The 19,285-nt window shown below is 42.4% G+C and overlaps 2 protein-coding genes across 7 annotated transcripts in view; one reads left to right on the top strand and one right to left on the bottom strand.

Annotated features, from left to right (window-relative positions):
* Positions 1 to 7,858: 7,858 nt before the first annotated feature.
* Positions 7,859 to 15,738, top strand: LOC139333548 (melanocortin-2 receptor accessory protein 2A-like). Its single transcript, XM_070966013.1, has 3 exons — positions 7,859 to 7,979; positions 11,221 to 11,320; positions 15,249 to 15,738. Exons 1-3 carry the CDS (start codon positions 7,859 to 7,861, stop codon positions 15,736 to 15,738), a joined length of 711 nt encoding a protein of 236 aa, XP_070822114.1.
* Positions 15,739 to 18,086: 2,348 nt separating this feature from the next.
* The window catches only part of cep162 (centrosomal protein 162), a 29,622-nt gene continuing 28,423 nt past the window's right edge, over positions 18,087 to 19,285 (bottom strand). For 5 of the 6 annotated variants that reach the window (XM_070966476.1, XM_070966475.1, XM_070966473.1 and 2 more), the window contains one exon: positions 18,094 to 18,794. In XM_070966476.1, the coding sequence (XP_070822577.1) occupies positions 18,582 to 18,794 (213 nt within the window). In that variant the 3' untranslated portion in view covers positions 18,094 to 18,581. Of the gene's footprint in view, positions 18,795 to 19,285 lie in introns of all 6 variants that reach the window. The other variant, XM_070966478.1, reaches the window with a different exon arrangement.

The raw sequence follows: 19,285 nt of genomic DNA on the forward strand, positions 1-19,285 counted from the left end.
ATTTTGTCATTAGAATACTGTTTTAGAGGGTTATGTTGCCTTGGTGGGGGCGCAGGCGTGTTGTAGCCTGCCCATGTCATAGAGCTAAAAGTGACTTTTCATTTTGTCTGTGAAAGTAAGAGTTCAGAAAGTGGACTAGTTGCAGTGCTCTCGGGCTGTACATGGAATGGATCTTATTTTTGTATTTTTTCTTTGTTTGTTTCACATTCAGCTGCAGGATGTTAAACTGAGTATGACTATGTAGAAGACTCTGCCATTGCATGAAAAATAGAACTGCCAATCAACTCTCCATAAAAGCTTTTGATATATTTCAGAATAATAGGAGCTATGACTGTCTGTGGAAGAGACACATCATCACTTCAGCAGCTGCCTCTCATAGAAGACCTTGTAAATATTGAGCTCAGAGCTCCCCAAAGTGGAACCGCAAGATGAAGGTGGCTCGCAATAAGTTTGATTTAGCTCACCAGCTGTTAACATTTGTTGTATTTTTGTGAGGTAACATGCTTTTTAAATCTAGGATCTCTAATAATTATTTTCAGAATTCAGTGGAACAGCTTTCCACTATTTCAGGCTAGATTTGTCAGTAGGCAAACTTGTGTTATTGGTGTTCAGGCAGAAAAATGGGAATCAGGTCAATAATAATAATAATGATAATAATAATGGTACATTTTATTTACATATATCTTGCTAAACATAGAGCACTAAGGGCTTTCCAAAGAAAATACACTGATGGAATTCTAAAAAACACAACAGTAAGAGGAGCTAGTAGCTAATGCAATGACATTAAAACATCTGAACTGTAAGTTGAGTTCAATTTCAATTTAAAACACAATTTAAAACATAAACATAAGAAACAATTAAAAACAAGGAAAAGGACCCTAACAGAGCTCCCAGGCAACTCCATCGAGCTCTGTCTCAGCTGGAGTCACCTGGGAGCTCTGTTCGGGTCCTTTTCCTGGACCTCAGCAGTGCTTTAAACACCACCAGGCCAGCCATCCTGAGAAACAAGCTGGAGCTTTCAGGAGTGGACCAACACCTCACATGCTGGATAGTGGATTACCTTTCCAACCACCCACAGTATGTGAGGACACGGGACTGTGTGTCAGGGACTGTCCTCTGCAGTGTAGGGCCCCCCCAGGGAACAGTGCTGGCACCGTTCCTCTTCACCCTTTATACAGCTGACTTTTCCCACCTGTCACCCACCTGCAGAAGTTCTCTGATGACTCTGCCATTGTCGGCCTCATCATGGATGGCCAAGCTGTCCTCCATGACAGTCAATGACTCCCACCCCTTCCAACACACACTCACTGCACTGAGGAGCTCCATCAGTGACAGGATGCTACATCCAAAGTGTGTGAAGGAGCGGTATCGCAGCTCATTCCTTCCTGCAGCCATCAGACTACACAACTGCTCCAAGTAATCAGTGCAATAATCTGTGCAATCCAACCTGTACATAACAGTCTGTAAATACAATTTATAATTCCTTGAGATGACGTTTATTTTCTATTCCACTCTTTTGTATATACTTATTGTTTTTAATTTGCGTGCACTTATCAGCTTTATTGGTGCTGCTGTAAACTGGAATTTCCCCTTCTGGGACTAATAAAGGACTATTGAATTGAATTGAATTGAATTGAATTGAATTGAATTGAATTGAATTGAATTGAATTGAATTGAATTGAATTGAATTGAATTGAATTGAAGGAACATCTTGTCATGTCATCAATTAGATCAACCTGCTGTACTTCCTGAACACATTTCAACAGAGAAAATAAACAATCAGTCTTTAATAAAACCTTGAGAACTGAAACTTCAAAACAGAACAGACCTGAAACTCTTCATTTCTGCATCAGTTCAATCTGTCTTTCCCTTGTTTTGCATGCCTTCCATCCACATTAAAGTTTAATACATTTTCATCCTCATTTCTCTCATTATTGTATCTGGTAAAGTCACCACTGTGACTTTTGTGACTGTGACTGTCACAAAAAACGTGCTCACTGTAACCTTACCTCCACATGGCAACTATGAACTATCAAATTAACAGGTCTGTTTCACCCAAATTTAGAGAAATCTGAGAGCTTATGTTCTTGGAACTTTCCCAGAAAGATGCTTTTGTTACTATGGCAACGTATAATCTGAAACTAAACTGCTATATGTCAGGTTAACACGACCTTCCCCCTAATGCCCCTAAGGCTTGTTTTGGACTGTGACTCTAAATTGGAATTATAATAAAAGGGAAAGCATTTCGATCTAATGACACGCTCGCAGGCAGGGCTGGAGAGCACATTCAAATAATGAAGTGGCATAAAAGCTGTAAAATAAATGTAGTGGAGGAAAAGTAGAAAGTAGTATGGAAATAATGGAAAGAGGTACAAGTTACTCTCCAACACTGCTGGTCAGATTGTAGTGCATTCCTTTTATTGGTGATTCACCACCAGCATGATTAATGAAGCCTTGAGGAAAAGTGGATGCGCAGGCCACTCAAAGATATGCTCAAACTGAGCCTGTTAATGTGGTTCTGATGTTTTCAGGTTTCAAGGACTTTTTTTTATTTTATTGCCTGTCATACACGTTTTAATCATACAGCAGAAAAGTGATCACTTGCATTCTGAGGCTCAACCCAAAATGTTTTTGTTTTACTTGTTTAGTGGGATTTTCATTCTAATGAATGAAAGAAGGATGAGTAACAGCAGCTATTGTGAGTGGCTTGTCGAATATTCCTCACAGCTGGATGCAGTAGGTGTAACATCTCAGAGGGTATTATTGTAATGCACCTGTGTTTTCCTAAGGCACTCAATTAGATGAACCCATCTGCTCCTGTGCATTAGTTACTGAGGAAGAATAAACATCTCAACAGCAGCTGCTACTCAGCGTCTGGGGGACAGACCACTTTACACATCCACTGTATTGTAGTTTTTTGCACTCAATTATGCTGCTTTTTGTTTTGTAATTTACTATTTCATTATTCATTTTTAAATATACATCTGGCATTGTCATGCACTCTCCTCCTGTTTGAGGGAGTTTCATGAAGGTCCGTCATGTTCAGCCCTTGAAGAAAAAAATGTTCTGTGTTTATTTCAAGTTATTTATAGTTAGTTACGTATGTGGAGGTGAATGCAGAAAGGATGCTCAGAGACTTTTAAGGCCCCACTCAGACGTTAGCTCTCATTGATCACCCCTCTTCTTTGCCTGTGGTGGTTTATTACATTGACCACAACCCATTAGAGTTTTTCCTCAGTTCTTTACAAATGAATACTGCTATTTGAGACTGGCCACAACCTTTAACTCATGTACCAACCTGCCTAACCAACTCTGATAAAATACAAGCACATTTCCTGCTTTACACTCCGACTGCCGTCCTAAACTACACCTTTCTGCTAAGCACAGTTTTCTACATTTGGTACAATGTTCATTAATAAAATATATTATGTTCACAAGGGACACTCCACCATTCAAAATGCACAACATACATTTCCCTCTATCCACTCTGATTCCTCATATGGGCAAACACATGTTGCACAGTTGGTCCCCGCCTGACCCGGGGATCGAACCGACAACCTTCTTGCTGTGAGGCACGTGCACTACCTGCTGCGCCACCGTGCAGCCATATCAGCAGTTTCGGCACATTAATATTGACTGCTCCGGGTCTATTTGTCTGTTGTCTTGCAGCTGGATGCTGCAGCAATTCAGCACATTTCTATTTCTATTGACGAGGCTGGCTTTAACCAAGCCAAAGGTAGAGCATTGGGACGCAACATCACTGGCCACCACGCCACTGGGAATGTCCCTGACAACATGGAGGGAATATCACCATATGCACAACTGGCATCCTCCAACACCTCCCGGCAACACCTCCCTTCTCATTACAATCCTGCACATGACCAGAGACCCAGGTATGCTGTCATCTAGGACAACATGAGTTTCTGCAGGGGCTCTCTGGTTGGCAACTGGTTCACTGATATCCATAATGTACTGTTCTATACCTCCCACCATATTCCCCATCCCTAAACCCCATTAAAGTTGAGTATGTCATGGTGATGGAAAGTATGACCACCGTCCACTCACTTGACTCTTGTCCACGAGATGGAGGACACGTGTTAAAGTGAAGTGAAATACATGGGCTCCAAAATACTTTGTCTGTTTATTTGAACATTATCGTAACAATCTTATACAACCGGCCTCTCTGTAACACTGAAATGCAAAAGGAATAAACCTCCTGATAGATTCATATTAGTGTTTTGTGTTGAGCACATCAGCGTGTTGTTTGGTAGAAGGATCCATTCATATGCAGTGAGGGTCATTTTGATACAGTGAACATTTTGGAGAGAGCAACAGTTTTGAATGCACTGCTTGCTTTAGCTAGATTTGTAGAGTTTGTGTTTAGAGTTTTGAAAGAGCGAGCCAGATTCAGAAAACGTGTGTAAATAACTGTAAAAAACTGTAACAATAGACAACTAGATTGAAAGTACAGCTTTCATAATCAACCTCCGGCTCTGGAACCAGCACTTCTGTGCAGCACCCTCACAGGGTTTACACTGTTCTACCAATGACAACCATAGTATACACTGGATTTTACACAGAGCACTCTTAAAGGATATCCTGCCAGAAAGGGTTTGAAATCTCGACAAAATCTGTGAACATTAAGACAATTTAGTTCTGATTTGTATTGCTGAATAGAACTGGAAAGGATATTGTAAACAATGGTCCATCAACACCACTGATTTACATTTGTTCTGTGTAGAAAATGGCACAATTAAATATGTGTTGAAGTTTTTTTTCCATAATACTTGTACATAGAATGGCAGGGTTCGATATACAGTGAATAGGTCAAATCTCAAACTAAAAAGTCCATAGAAACAAATGAAAAAACTTGCCAATATTAATTTCCAAACCTAACTGGTGCAGTCCTGATGATTAGGACACACGATCTCATGTCTCAGTTGGTGTCGTCCGCAGCAATGCATCGTAGAAATAATCTACGAAAAATCATTTGATCTGTGATCATGCACTTTCCCACGCCAGCAGGAGAAAAACAGAATCATCATACATGGGTGAGAAATGAACCAGTCATTCACTACTGCTGAATGAAAGCCACATTGTCCTAAAGTATTCCAAAGTGGGACATGTCTGTTATGGGTAGGCAGCTCTCAGATGGCGGAACCAGGACCATGCAAGGTGTCGAGGAGTGTATAGTGGGGCGGTTAAGCAAACCAATTGTGCATTTTATGAATAAAGCATGGGCTGCACGGTGGCGCAGCAGGTAGTGCGGGTGCCTCACAGCAAGAAGGTTGCCGGTTCGATCCCCGGGTCAGGCGGGGCCTTTCTGTGCGAAGTTTGCATGTTCTTCCCGTGCATGTGTGGGTTCTCTCCGGGTACTCCGGCTTCCTCCCACAGACCAAAAACATGCTCATTAGGTTGATTGATGACTCTAAATTGTCCGTAGGTGTGAGTGTGAGTGTGAATGTTTGTTTGTCCTTGCATGTGGCCCTGCAGTCGGCTGGCTGTACCCCGCCTCTCGCCCATTGTAGCTGGGACAGGCTCCAGCCCCCCGCAACCCCGAAAGGGATAGGCGGTATAGATAATGGATGGATGAATAAAGCATGAAACTTTCAGCATATCATCTATATACCCAAAGGTTTGATTTCAGACGTGGAAACACTTTCTGTTTGACCTCTGGTGACCTTGACGGGTTATTGACTTCAGCATTGCATTCTTTCACTTTTCATCCCATTATTCTCCATTATAATAATATATATGTTTGTTAAAATGGCAGTTTTGTTCTAATAAAGACATTCACTTGCTCAGCCATGGCTTTGTGTCCATATGTGCCAGTTTGTGGCATGATTTTACTGTAGTAGACCTTGTTTGGATTCCTCTCCCAGCAAGTCAATTGCATCCCAGTAGATGAGAAAAAAGAAGTTTATGCAACTCTTGGCAAAATGGTGCTCTGCTCTCCTTCCCAGTGTGACGTGACAAATCTCACCCCATGTTCTCACGAGGAAGCAGACACAAGATTGCTTCTGCATGTGTCAGATGCTGTTCAGAAGGGTTGCAAGAAGGTGACTATTCGTACTGTTGACACTGATGTTGTTGTCCTGGCCGTGGCCATGTTTGAGAAGATCAAGCCAGAGGAAATGTGGATTGCTCTTGGTGGTGGAACCAAACTTCGATATATTAGTGTTCATGAAATAGCCAACAAGCTGGATCCAAGCACCTGTGCTGCTCTCCCATTGTTCCACGCATTCACAGGATGCGACACAGTCTCAGCATTTGCTGGAAGAGGAAAGAAAACAGCATGGGAGACTTGGAAGGCTTTCCCTGAAGTGACTGAGGCTTTCGATGAGCTCCTGCAGATGCAGGGTGATTTGAGTGAGCTGTCCAAGTCACGGTTGGAGTGCTTTGTCGTACTGATGTATGACAGGACAAGTGAAACCACAGAGGTAAATGAAGCTAGAAAACAGCTCTTCACTCAGAAATCCAGGGCTCTGGAGAACATGCCACCAACGAAGGCTGCACTAGAGCAACACATCAAACGGGCCACCTATCAGGCCAATGTTTGGTGCAAAGCTTTGGAACCTGACCCTCAGCTGCCAAGCCCGTCTGATTGGGGCTGGGTGAAAGAAGAAATGGGATGGCAGCCACTGTGGACCACCCTTCCAGAAGCCTCAAAGAGCTGCTACGAACTGATCCATTGTGGTTGCAAGAAAGGGTGTACGAAGCGCTGCACATGCAAAAAGGCTGCTCTGAAGTGTACTGCCCTTTGCGCATGCTCAGGAGACTGTTAGGCCTCACTAATAATGTCATTGTAGGGTAGGCACTATTTACTACAGCTAGGCTATGTTAACTTTAAGAGATGTCAAATACTCAATCCAATTTAACACAAATAGTCTGATTTTTGAGTCTGTGTTTGTGACTTTGTGTGAGGTGTTTGTATGACATGAAACTCAATTGACAAATCATATACAGCTGATTCCACCTATTAAAGCAATTTGATGATGACTAGAGGGTTCCAGAACTCTTATTTTTGATATACTGTCTTTGTACCTGCAAAAAAGTGGAAAAATATATGTTTTTGTCAAACCGAAATTTGTACAGCCTCTGACAAGTTCCAGAGGTCAATTCAGAAGTGTTTCCATGTCTGAAAACAAAGTTCATGGTATATAGAAACACTGTAGAAAGTTTCATGCTTTATTCATAAAATGCACAATACCTTTCATATATGAGCTTAACCGCCCCACTAGTACACCCCCACGAGACTGAATGCTGCCTCATCCACATCGATCATAGAACAAACAATGTGTTGTGTCTGCTTCCAGATCGATGGCCCTCTACAATCAAAAAGACATGCAGAGTAAGTTACAACATATACAAAAGGTGTTGTTTTCTACAGTAATTGGATATAATTCAAGACAAATCCTTCAGTGACAGACCATGCCTGTAATACTAGATCTGCACTTCTGTTGTTACCATTCCTTTGCTACATACAATTGTTGGTTATTCTTTATAGGAATATTGAGTGAAAGCAATGACAAATAGTTGACCCACTCATCTGAGATCTGAAGACAGACGGAGAAAAAAAAAAAAAAAAAAAAAAAAAAATATGAAAAGAAAGTGAAATCCATTTTTCTCTACTCTTAAAGCTGTCAGCTACCTGTCACAAGTTTAACAGCAAGGGAAGGGGAGCTGGAAGGATGGAGGGGAGGAAGAGAGAGGGGAGAGGGGAAGAGAGAGGAGAGGGAGGAGAGAGGGGGCTTCAAGCCGCTGTGTGCCAGCGCGCACGGTGGGCGCGATGTGAGTCGGATCATTCGAGCGTCAGGAAACGGTCCGGATCTCAGTCTGGTTCACAGCTCTTTCCGAGATGCCAGGCGCTGACGGTCCAAACGGCACCCGTGCGTCTACAGTCCCGGACTATGAGTGGAAATATGAGTACTATGACGAGGAGGACCCGGTGTCTTTTGAAGGACTCAAGGCGCACCGCTGTGAGTAGCCTTGCTGTACAGTGCGCCTCCCTGCAAAACTAAAGTGAAGTTTGTCAGCGTCTGTGTTATCTGACAGGCATGCTGCAACAGTATCTGTGGATTTCAGCAGGAAGTATGATTCCTCACGTATGCGATATTAATGTTAATATTAACATTAATATTGATAAAAAAGACTTGTAGCTCATCAGTCCTTTACATGTGGAACATATATCACTATTATGTATGTTGGTCAATCTGCAGTGTAACAGCTGATAAACAATCTCACTTTGAAGTCCAGCTTTCAGTGGTTTAATAACTAACTTTACTTCTACTCCATAACATTTATTCAACACCATTAAAAATATTAGTTACTTTCTACTTTACAGAGTAAGATTTTACATCTAAAACACACAAGCTTACAAAATATCATGCACTGTACTACTACTACTTAACAGTGTAGTTACAGTTTGTTCCCCTGAGATATTATAACGTGTTAACGACACTAAGACACCCAGTTTCAATTCTCAATTCACAAAGAGAACTTTCACACATATAATGTAGGACAACAATTTCACAGGTGATATCACAAGTATTTTGTAAAAACATTTGCTAAGAGACACATTTATTCATGACCCTATTACTCTCCATGTTAGCAGTGCTTTGCCTTGAGCAGTTCAAGACCGAACAAAAAGATTTGCGTATCTGGGACATGAACTGGGGTCCGCTGTTGGAGACTACATCAGTAGGGATGCCTCTCTGAGGGATGGGAGTTTGAGGAGAGAAATAAAATAAGCTGTCTTGGAATATCTATTAATGATGGTAAAGATGACTATGTTACCATTAGATGGAGGAAGTGACCAGTCCAGAGCTACGTGGGATGGTTGAGTATAGGAAGAGGGTGAACCAGACCTGGGTTTTACTTGAGGTTTTGTTTTGGGCACAGACCGAGCAGTTTGAGACTTCTAAACATCCTTCCCCATTGAGGGCCACCAAAAGTGTTGATGTGGGAAGTCTCCTACTTGGCTGACAGGTGAAATGGGTGGAGTGAGCCCACTGGATAACACCAGAACACACAGTCAGGGACAAACAATGTGGTAATGGCACGGTTAGCCAGGTCAGGCTGGTTCTGCAGGGCTTGGCAGACACTGGACTCAATCTCTTAGGAAACAGCAAAAATGCAGGTGGATGGCAGGATTTGATTTGGTTCAGAACTGCAGTTATCAGCAGTAGTGAAGTGTCTGGTAAGAGCGTCGGGCTTGATGTTCCTAGGACTTGGATGGTAGATGAGTGTAAAATTGAACTGACCAAAAAACAATAATCTGTCCACAATAAAGGGAAGTGCAAATAGACAATCAAATTCATGTCCCTTAACAGGAATGTTGTTTAAGAATTGGCCACCCGTTGAAAGTTGCTCCAAATAAATAGAGGGCATCATATCACCAGAGTAACTGCTAATCGCTGCTGTCTGCACTCTTTGCTATGGCCTTCTTTAGCTGGAGCTACTAGCACCCGTTTCTTGGTAAGCTCAGTTCACCATGCAGTTAGTTGCCCCTATGCTGACTGGAGTCTGCCCTGACTGAGAGCACCAGGGGATTGTTGGTGTTTACACCACGGGCAACAGAACTGGGTTCAGCAGCCTCCCTGCAAACATGGCCAGATTGGGACAGAACACAACCTCCAAAACAGAGGGAGGTCCGGAAAATGGTGCCAAGGTGATTTACTGAGGCTCCAACCAGCACTCAGGGGATGATGTAGACATGGTGGGGTGGCAGCGACAGGGCGTGGTCTTTACTGAACACAGCAGCCAAGGCAAGGTATACAGGAGGAACTGCAGCGAGACCTGGAGGTTTAGGGGTGGACTGAGGCACAGACACAACAGGAGCCAGGGCACAACACACAACTTGGCAAGGAGATGACGACTGAGGGCACTGGCCTTGATGGGGGAATCCAGGGGGACAGTGTTCATACCACACTGAGTAGCAGTAAATATTGAGAGATTTAAGGTAATTTATTGCACGGCAAAATGAATGGGATATGAGCTGGGGCCAAGTCAAGCACAGAGACCAAGGAGTGGGTAACAGAGCCAAGCAGGTCCAGAGCGGAATGATGGAAGTCACCGGGCTGAACAGTCCGAGACAGGGAGCAGGGCAGATGAGACGAAGACACAATAGATGTGATCAGAACAGACAGAACTGCAGGGAGATGAGAGATAGGTTGGTAACAGGCAATAAGTAAATGTAAACTGGAGAAAGGGCTGGAAACACAGATCGATATGATCTAGTAGGGTGGATGTGGGAGAGCTGAGTCTCTGTAGGAGTCTTGATTACAGGATAGGATAGAGCTGGAGAGGCTCTGCGTGGGCTCCAGCACACCTGTCTCCACTCCACTCAGTAGGATATTAAATATAATTTCATTTAATATTTATACATCATGTCGCCAGACTCCTGAGTGGATTTATCATCACTCATTGTAGAAAATCCTCACTCACTTCCCAGTTAACCAGCTCACGTCATTGTGCTGCTTTCATGTTCCCTTCCCCAAACGCACTCACGCAACCAGGCCACCACTCGCGTGGCGTAATGCACACGCTTGATGACGATCAGCTGATTAGACACGCATATGACCTGCCTAGGTACAATGCACCACGTTTTGCCCTAGACCCCAACACTTCTCCTATCTCCTGGCCTGCGGAAATAATCCTGTGTGCGCCTTTGAAACGTGAGTGTGGTTTCCCTTTCCTCCTGCCTTTGATGATGGGCTGTATATCCGACGTCTGTGTGCGGGTTGAAGTAGCCGCGAGTGCGGCACTACAGCGAGTATTGTTTGCTGCAAGCAGTGATAACGTGGGATCTATGCCAATAACCCGGAAGTGGTTAATGTGTAAATATGTACATACTTAATTTGTAATATATTGATTTATTCTGAGTGAATTGATTTGTTGATGCTGCCATGGATTATGTGTATGTGTGTTATTTCTGATGGGTTTTGGTTCTTTTGTTACAGCACACACACATACACCCTATGTGGGTGCAAACTATTTTCCTGTACAAGAAACTAGAAAAGAAAGAAGCATCAATAAAGGCCCATTTGCAGCAAACTTCACTCTGCCTGTGTCCTGCTTCCAATTCCCAACCATCTGACCGTGGTTTGCCTGTTCCCCGCCTCTTTCTACACTGTCCCAGTGCCTCACCTTACCCAGAGTGTATTCCACTCTTTTCACTCATCATATCCTGTATCTTTTCTTTTTTGTTTTATTCTTTAGACTCTATAGTGATCGGCTTCTGGGTTGGACTGGCTGTCTTTGTCATCTTTATGTTTTTCCTGCTCACACTCCTGACCAAGACTGGAGCTCCACATTCTGAGTAAGTCCAAGCAATTCAGCTCAGCACCACTGTTAAATGAAAACTATTACCAAACACCCAAATAAATAAACACAGTTCAAACTCAAAGAAAGTCTTCATAAAGACATGGATGTTCAGCAGAAACTGTTAAATCAACTGAAAGTCATGTTCAGACAGCATCATCATGAGTAAATCATTTCAAGACTTTATGAGGTGACTGACTGAATGCAGCATAAGCAAGTGTCTGGTGGGGAAACTGTGAACCTCAAAGGAGGAGCCATTACAATGTGAAGTGTTTCTCAACCTATGGAGAAACCTATTTCTATGGTTTGTGACAAGGAAACATTGTGTGTGTATCAAAGCCTGATATATTGTATTTTTCTGTGCCAAGGTGCTTCACTATTGTCCCAAAACTGCTAAAAACACATCAGTGAGCATCACTGTTGCACTGGATAACATGTTCCTTCATTAGCTGTTTTTAAAGCTTTACGTCTTCAGTAGGAACCAATGGGCTAAGAGCTGTGCCACAGACAGGGGGAGCGATAGAGAGACTTACTGTACTCAACACTTTGTTTTGGTCTTTTCATGAGGTGTTGACAATAAGAACTGAGAGCCAGCTCTTGTTTGCAGCCCTGTGTTTGGGGGAGCCGGAGCTGATGTGAGTGTTCTGTTTACAGTGATATTCAAGTATGTAATAAGCAGTAGCTACATGATAAAACACAATTTTGCCAGCAAGACTTAAAAATAAAACAATACAGTACAAATAATAGGATCATGCTACATTTCAGCTTATTAACCCGTGTGATATTTGTCAGGAAATTTATTCTCTGTGTGAACGCATAGGCATACACAGACTTCTACCTTATTTTCCTTCAGATGTTAATAATTTTCATTTTACTGATATCTCATCCAACTGTAGTGAGAATGGAGCTATTCTACGGGTGGAGAACAATCAGTTTTCATGCAAGACTAGCTACATTCAGCAGCTGTATCAGTGTGAAACAGTAAAGAGTGTTCTCTGTCCTCTGAATGCGCTCACACAGTCGGTCTGTGCTCTAGCTGCTGTTTGGTTGTGTAACTGCAGAAGATTGCAGTATACTGGGCCTCTCTGGCAGCCGAGGCAGATGAGGGCATTGTCCATTTGGCTTATCAGGAGCTCTGGTTGTCCGACACTGTCCTTTCGTAAAACTCAATGTTGTCCACTCATGGACAAGATATAGTTTAATTTTATGTATCAGATCAATGCTATGCATTTGGTACACTGCCTTCTTCACAACTGTAATTTTACTTCTTCGGCTCTAGGCTGTGTGTGTATGATATTTATGTCTATCTGCAATCTGTGTCTGACCCAACTGATGGCTTGTTCTTTATGATTTTAGAGACTGACTTTGATGAAAATGCTAACTTTGTGTTTGTTTGTTTTCAGTGGCTAGCAGCATAGCTCCAGGGTTGGCAGTGTTGGTCTCGATAGGTTTTGTGTCATACAATTCATGTCCGCCTCTGTATGAACTGTAATTGTTGAAAAGATCCAATGACTTTTCTTCTAGAGCCATCATCAGGTCAAATTTTCACTCTGTCCATTATGGAAGTTTATCACCAAAAACCTGCCGCTAATGGCCTTTCCATGTGCCTCACAACTGTTAACATGCTAACATGCTAAACTAACATGGTAACCATGATAAACATTATACCTGTTAGCATGTTAGCATTGCCATCAGCATGTGTAAAATGCAGACATCAGCATTTAGCTTTTTTTTTTTTTTTGTCGAACTGACCCTTTAAAGGCTGCACTGTTCACCTCTGTGAAGCAGCATGCTGTCCATTAGCACAATAATACATCCCTCAGATATGCTGACAGGGTTTTTTTTCTGCAGCCTTACTGAGTTAGCCATAGAGCTCCAGACTCTTGCTGTGGAGAGCAGGTGGAATGATGAGTCTCTACAAGGCGCTTCCCAAAACTCCATAAATGACAACATTCAAGATGAATTAGCCATCTGGATAGCTAATTGTGAGCGCTGTAGGGAGAGGTCCTCTAAGACAGAACTGTCTTCCCCTTCCCATTGGATAGTTCTAATGCTACACTAACTGAGGCTTGTGATAAAACATAAATCTAAGGCTAGCAAGCCCATAATCTAGCGCCTCCTCCTGCGTGTTGCATTGGTGGTGAAAAAGTGAGCTAAACTTCTCAGAGTGAATGTGTCTTTTCCTATCTGAGGTGGTGTGTGTGTGTGTGTGTGTGTGTGTGTGTGTGTGTGTGTGTGTGTGGTTATCTCGCTGCCAGGTTGCAGTTCCAACTGTCTGCGACTGGCTCACTCGATTTCTCTCAACCCTCCTTGGGAGACGCTCCGTTGGTCCAATCTTCTAGCCTGCTCTTGGATGTGGATGTACAGTTTGAGAGGTGTATATATGCAGTTCATGGTGGTGTGTGTGACAAAATCTATTTTCTCAGTCTCTTTTTGACCACCACCACAGTGTGACATCAATTATGACCAGGCCCACAGACTAGCTTTTCTCACCAAAATCTCATCTCGGTGTCCCAGGGAATATCTCTGTCCCAAACACATGTTCTATCATGCCCAGAATGACAGGAAGCCATTAGTCTCATGTCCTGAACATGACCCTCTTCTGTCAGCCTTTCAAAATCAGGCTTACTTCAATAAGACACTATCACAAAACCACGCACTCCACTGGAGCTCATTTGTTCCTGGCTCAAGGACCAATCCACACATTCACTGGACCCTGTGTAAGATAACCTCTCGGATCACCTTCTGCCTCTCTTTTGCATGTTGCCCTAGCCCCAGGACCACTGAGCCTCTGGCCTTGACAGTCTCCTTACTTCTCTGTACCTGTGCAAGGTTGATCATAACCTTCTTCTTTTTTTAGTCTTTAGCAAACATTACAAATATCATAGACCTCCATGCTTCCATGAAAGTTTGTCATCAATTATTATCCCTTTATATAGTTCACTTTCTCATGGCCTGCTGATAATAGGCTATATAATTATAACTGACATTAGTCAATTTGACTATGAGACGTGAATAACATTACATTTTGTAATATCCTCCATTGCATGGTGCTGCCATTAGGCAACAACTACCTGTTTGGACCTCACACCTCCCTGTAATCTTTTAGGAAAAAATACAAAACTTATCTGTACCAAGTATCTACACACTTAGAGGAAATGGACGTAAGAACATTCAGCAGAAGAGCCTTGAGCCTTGGACAGTGAAAGAGTGGATATGTTTGAATGACAGCCTGGAGGTCGGGGTCAGTCAGCAGAGTAATGTGTGTGTGTGTGTGTGTGTGTGTGTGTGTGTGTGTGTGTGTGTGTGTGTGTGTGTGTGTGTGTGTGTGTGTGTGTGTCAGTGGATGAAGAAGGGCATATGACACATTCATTGATGTCAACCTTTGCTTCACATCCACCCCCAACTGTCTCCTGAGGTTCCACACAGAACACAGTGTGCTTTATCAAAAAGAGAAACATAGATTCAAACACACACACACACACACACACACACACACACACACACACACACACACACACACACACACACACACACACACACACACACACACACACACACACACATTGGTATGTTGTTTTTTATGAAATGTGAGGAACATTTATACATTTAGTTGTAATTAGTGGTAGTTTGTTTATTTGCTTGTTTGATGTATTTGCTTTTTATATTACTTCTTTTCCTGATTCCATGTATCATAGTGCAATAGAAAACCTTTATGTTTCAAACCAGCATCTGGCTGCAGCTTTATGATGGAAACTTTATCGTGGACCCCAAAGCTTCATAAAACTGGGGTGAAATACTTCATCCCTCAAAAATAAAAATGAGGAGTAAAGGACATCTTATTTAGGTCAAGCCATACGCACAATGAATTCTCAAGTGAAGGCACACTGTATCCTCTCTCTCTCTGTGTTTTCCTTTCCATGCAGCAGCACTGGTCAGCCATATGAGAGGCAGCCCCGTCTGTTTGGCTGCACGGACACCAACCTCAACAATGAAGTCTCTCCTCCCCACCCTAGTGTCCTGGACTCATCCTGCTCTCTTTTCCAATGCTATGTGTCCAAGGAAAGTCAGGTGAGCTCCATGGCCCTGTGGACCACAGCTGGTGGTGTGGGTGGAGGAGCATCAGGAGGCTGCCGCAGGACGCCCAGCAGCAGTCTGGAGGTGAGGGACGGCACACTGCTGCAGGAGCTAGCAGTGACAGATCACTGGACGGACAAAGAAGCCATCCTGCTGGCCCACGTCAGCATCCCTAACTGTGTGAACTCAGACCAGAGCTCGTCTGTAGGGGAGGACAACCTGCTGCTGGGAGACCCAGATCTGCCAATCATTATGGAGGGACGGGATCACAGCAGCAGGAACTGTGATGACCACGGTGATTTCAACGTTGGCCTCTGTGATAACTCAGCGGATATCTGAAGACACCACTGGTGTGACTGTGACAAAATGTTGATTGATGTGTTTATATTTCCACACATTCAAATATTCGGCAACTGCTCACAATTTACACTTAGGAAAGGGACGTCACTTCCTATATGTGTGTAAATTCGACGTCTTTACTGGTGTGAAATCAGCTGTTGTGTTCGGTTGGACTGAATAGCTGCAGACTGGAAGCCCATCATGACACAAATGTTGTACATCATTTATAAAATGTAACTGAGCAGCAAAAGACTGAAAATGTGGAGCAAAGATGTTCTCTTTAAGTTTGCAAAGAAACTGATTTTTTTTTTCTGTACAGTGCATGTCTGTAGTAGTAAATATGGTAAATGTTGAGTTGTGACCCCCAGCAGCAGGTTTAGGAAACAGAAAACTTGTTTTCTTTATTCTACTGTAAAATCTAAACTTGGGTTTTAGAAATACAAGGTTGTGTTTGATTCTTAACAGATGTTTCTTGATAAACACTAACTGTAGTTATTTTTTATTTCAACATAAGAAGTTTGCCAATTATAGATGTTTCTTTTCCATCTTTTCTTCTGCCGACTACCAAGTCTGACAGGTGATTCTGTGTATGCTGTATGGTGCTGATGGAAGTGAGACAAGCAGAAATGTTCAACAGGTAGTAACTCTCACCTGTATAGTCCACATTTTAAATATATGCATTTAATGACTATCTTTTAAATAATACTTAATGCTGGCACTGGGTGTTGTTAATTGCAGACTTAATGACAGAGGAACATGAACTAACACACAAATGCAAAAAAACCCCCCAAAAACCTGACTTTGACTGCACACAGACACCAACTTGAACATTTCACTCCAGTACTTAAAGTCTCTCTGGCCATGTGCATGTCTGTATTTGGCCTGTATTTAACAGACTTCTATGAATTACACGTAAGAATGGTGCTATGAAGTACAGTACCAAAGTGCTTCACTAAATGTGAAGAAAGAGACATTTCTGAGCAACCTCCTCCTGACAGTGAATGAGAGGAACCTTTACATTCACATAGCAAATATGCATTTGAGATAACATCTTTCCATCTTTATGGACCACAATGGAAACAAGCCTTTGGGCTTTATTGTGTTATTATCCTTTTGAACACTTCTTGCTGAACGTTGTTCAATAAAGTTTTCAATCAATCAATCAATCAATCAATCAATCAATCAATCAATCAATCAATCAATCAATCAATCAATCAATCAATCAATCAATCAATCAATCAATCAAAAGCAGCAGCAAGTATGAGCAGCTATTCTACCATTATTCTCAGTTACTTCCATTGTTTCAGTTTGCATTTCAGTGTTTCCCACAGAATGACATTACAAATATATGTGCACGTGTGTGTGCACACTGAGTTTACTTGTGCTCAGAATGTTTTTACTTGAAATGTGTGTGAACTACTGGCAGTGTATCTACAGCTCACCACGCTGCCCTCTGCAGCCTTTGCAGCAGTAGTTTTAATTTGATTGTTACACTTGTATTGCTCATGTATTTATTATTTTTGCATGTTCCCCTTGAGACGAACTGTAATGATATATTCCCACAGTTCCTGTGGAGTGGATAGTCTGTAGCTTTTGTTTGGCTTTTCTGCTGCAAGTGCCCAGCTTCTCAATGGAGAACAATTATTTCATTTAATCTCATATTAAATTATGCTGCTGCTGTGGACGATGGTCTGATTGTGTTAATCCTCTGTGTAGTTCACCCTCAACGACGCATGAGTCACTGACGGAAATACTAAACTACAACCTCAAACCTCAAGAGATCTTCTCCTATTACAGGTCAAAATACAAACAGGAATATTCCCTTGAATTTGGAGCTTCTTCATGCTCCTAAGCAGACAAACCTCATTGATTTTAATGACCACAAAGCCTTTACCTCCTGGTGAGGCACTACATAGTTAAATAATCAGGATGGTGTTTTTGCTGTCCATCATGTATTGGATTGATGCAGAGCTCATTAGCTGCAGCTGTTAGCAGGACTTCAGACTTGTGGATATTTATTAAGGCTCAGATGTGCTGTTCTGAATCAAAGGTCACTTGGTAGGATCTAATTTGGGCTGTTTCAGACACATTTTGCTCATGAAAGCAGTGGTTGGTATAGTAAAGTACTGCAGAGGAGAAGACACTTTTGGAACTGCAATATCATGCATGTGAGAAAATATTAGTTTAACAGTTCAACAAAAACATTAGTGACTCCATTAAAGGGGCCTTCAAAGCAGGAGAGTTTTTCTGTATTTCCTCTGCTGCACTCAGCAATGATCAATCAGGTGCAAATCAGAGTTCCAGTGTACACTGTATGAAAGGAGGAACTGAATACACTGCAGCACAGTCAAGACTGGAAGAAACACATTTATTAAATAAGTTACAATAATTTAAATAAAAAATAGAAACTATCTATAAAAGATACACAGAAATAAGAAACAGTTACAGTGCTGTGTGTGTGTGTGTGTGTGTGTGTGTGTGTGTGTGTGTGTGTGTGTGTGTGTGTGTGTGTGTCGGTGTCTGTGTGTGTAGTAAGACATTCACTGAGGTTTTTTTGGTTACAGACAGGCTTTAAATGTTTGTCTCTAAGACTGTGAGTATATTGTAGCTGTTTTCTGTGTATTTGTGCTAACAGTCAGCATAAGTGATGTGGACCAGGAAGCACTGTCCATCTCTGACATATGGGACATTGACTCCTACACTGCTGCCAATGAGAAACCCTTCAGCTGAACTAATTCTAATGCTGAGATAGATTATTGTTCATGTTGTCTCTCTCTGGCCTCAACACACACTTATCAGCATGAGCTTTCACTGACACACATCACTTAAATGTTGTGTGTGCCTTAACGTCTCTGGGTAGGTGGGGCTGTGATGGGCAGGACCACTCCCTGTCTTTGGAGATGTCTCAGGATGTCCAGGATGGAGTCCAGCTCCAGACGGAAAGCCTCCAGCTCTCTGCTCTTGTCCTGAGCCAGACGCTTCCAGTGCTCCACCTCTGCTCTGTGTCTGTTAGACTGCTGATCAGCATCTAACGTCTGCCATGACCCCCCAATCACCTGTTGGGACAGGGATGGAGCGTTACTGAGGTATATTCTTCAGTGTCTTCAAAAGTGGTAGTTAGTATGGGAGCCACTGTCACAGGTTAAGCTTCAATCCTCTCTGTACTTCCCCTCTTTGGAGGAGAGCTCGTGGACCTAAATTTCAGCTCTGTTCAGGAGGTGTACAGAGATGGTGTTTTTTTTTATTTTAATGAATTTTACATCTAAATGTGTTCTTTCCTCTCTTCGTCTCACTTGATTTAAACTGCTCTAGCTTACTTTCAAATTTTGATTCTCTTGCATGTACTTTTGCACTGTTTGAATTATAAATCTCTCACCTTTGCTGTATGTTTCTAACCCTAACACGTTGTATTGCCCTCGTGTAAGAAATGTGCTATATAAATAAAGCTGCCTTGTCAGGTGGTACTAAATTAAAATTCAGCTAGTTTTGCATTATCTGGAGGTGTAACAGCTGCTTTGCAATTAGTAATGCAGGATAGTAGCAAAGG

The sequence above is a fragment of the Chaetodon trifascialis genome, chromosome 7, assembly GCF_039877785.1.
Source record: "Chaetodon trifascialis isolate fChaTrf1 chromosome 7, fChaTrf1.hap1, whole genome shotgun sequence".
Classification (NCBI taxonomy): Eukaryota; Metazoa; Chordata; class Actinopteri; order Chaetodontiformes; family Chaetodontidae; genus Chaetodon; species Chaetodon trifascialis.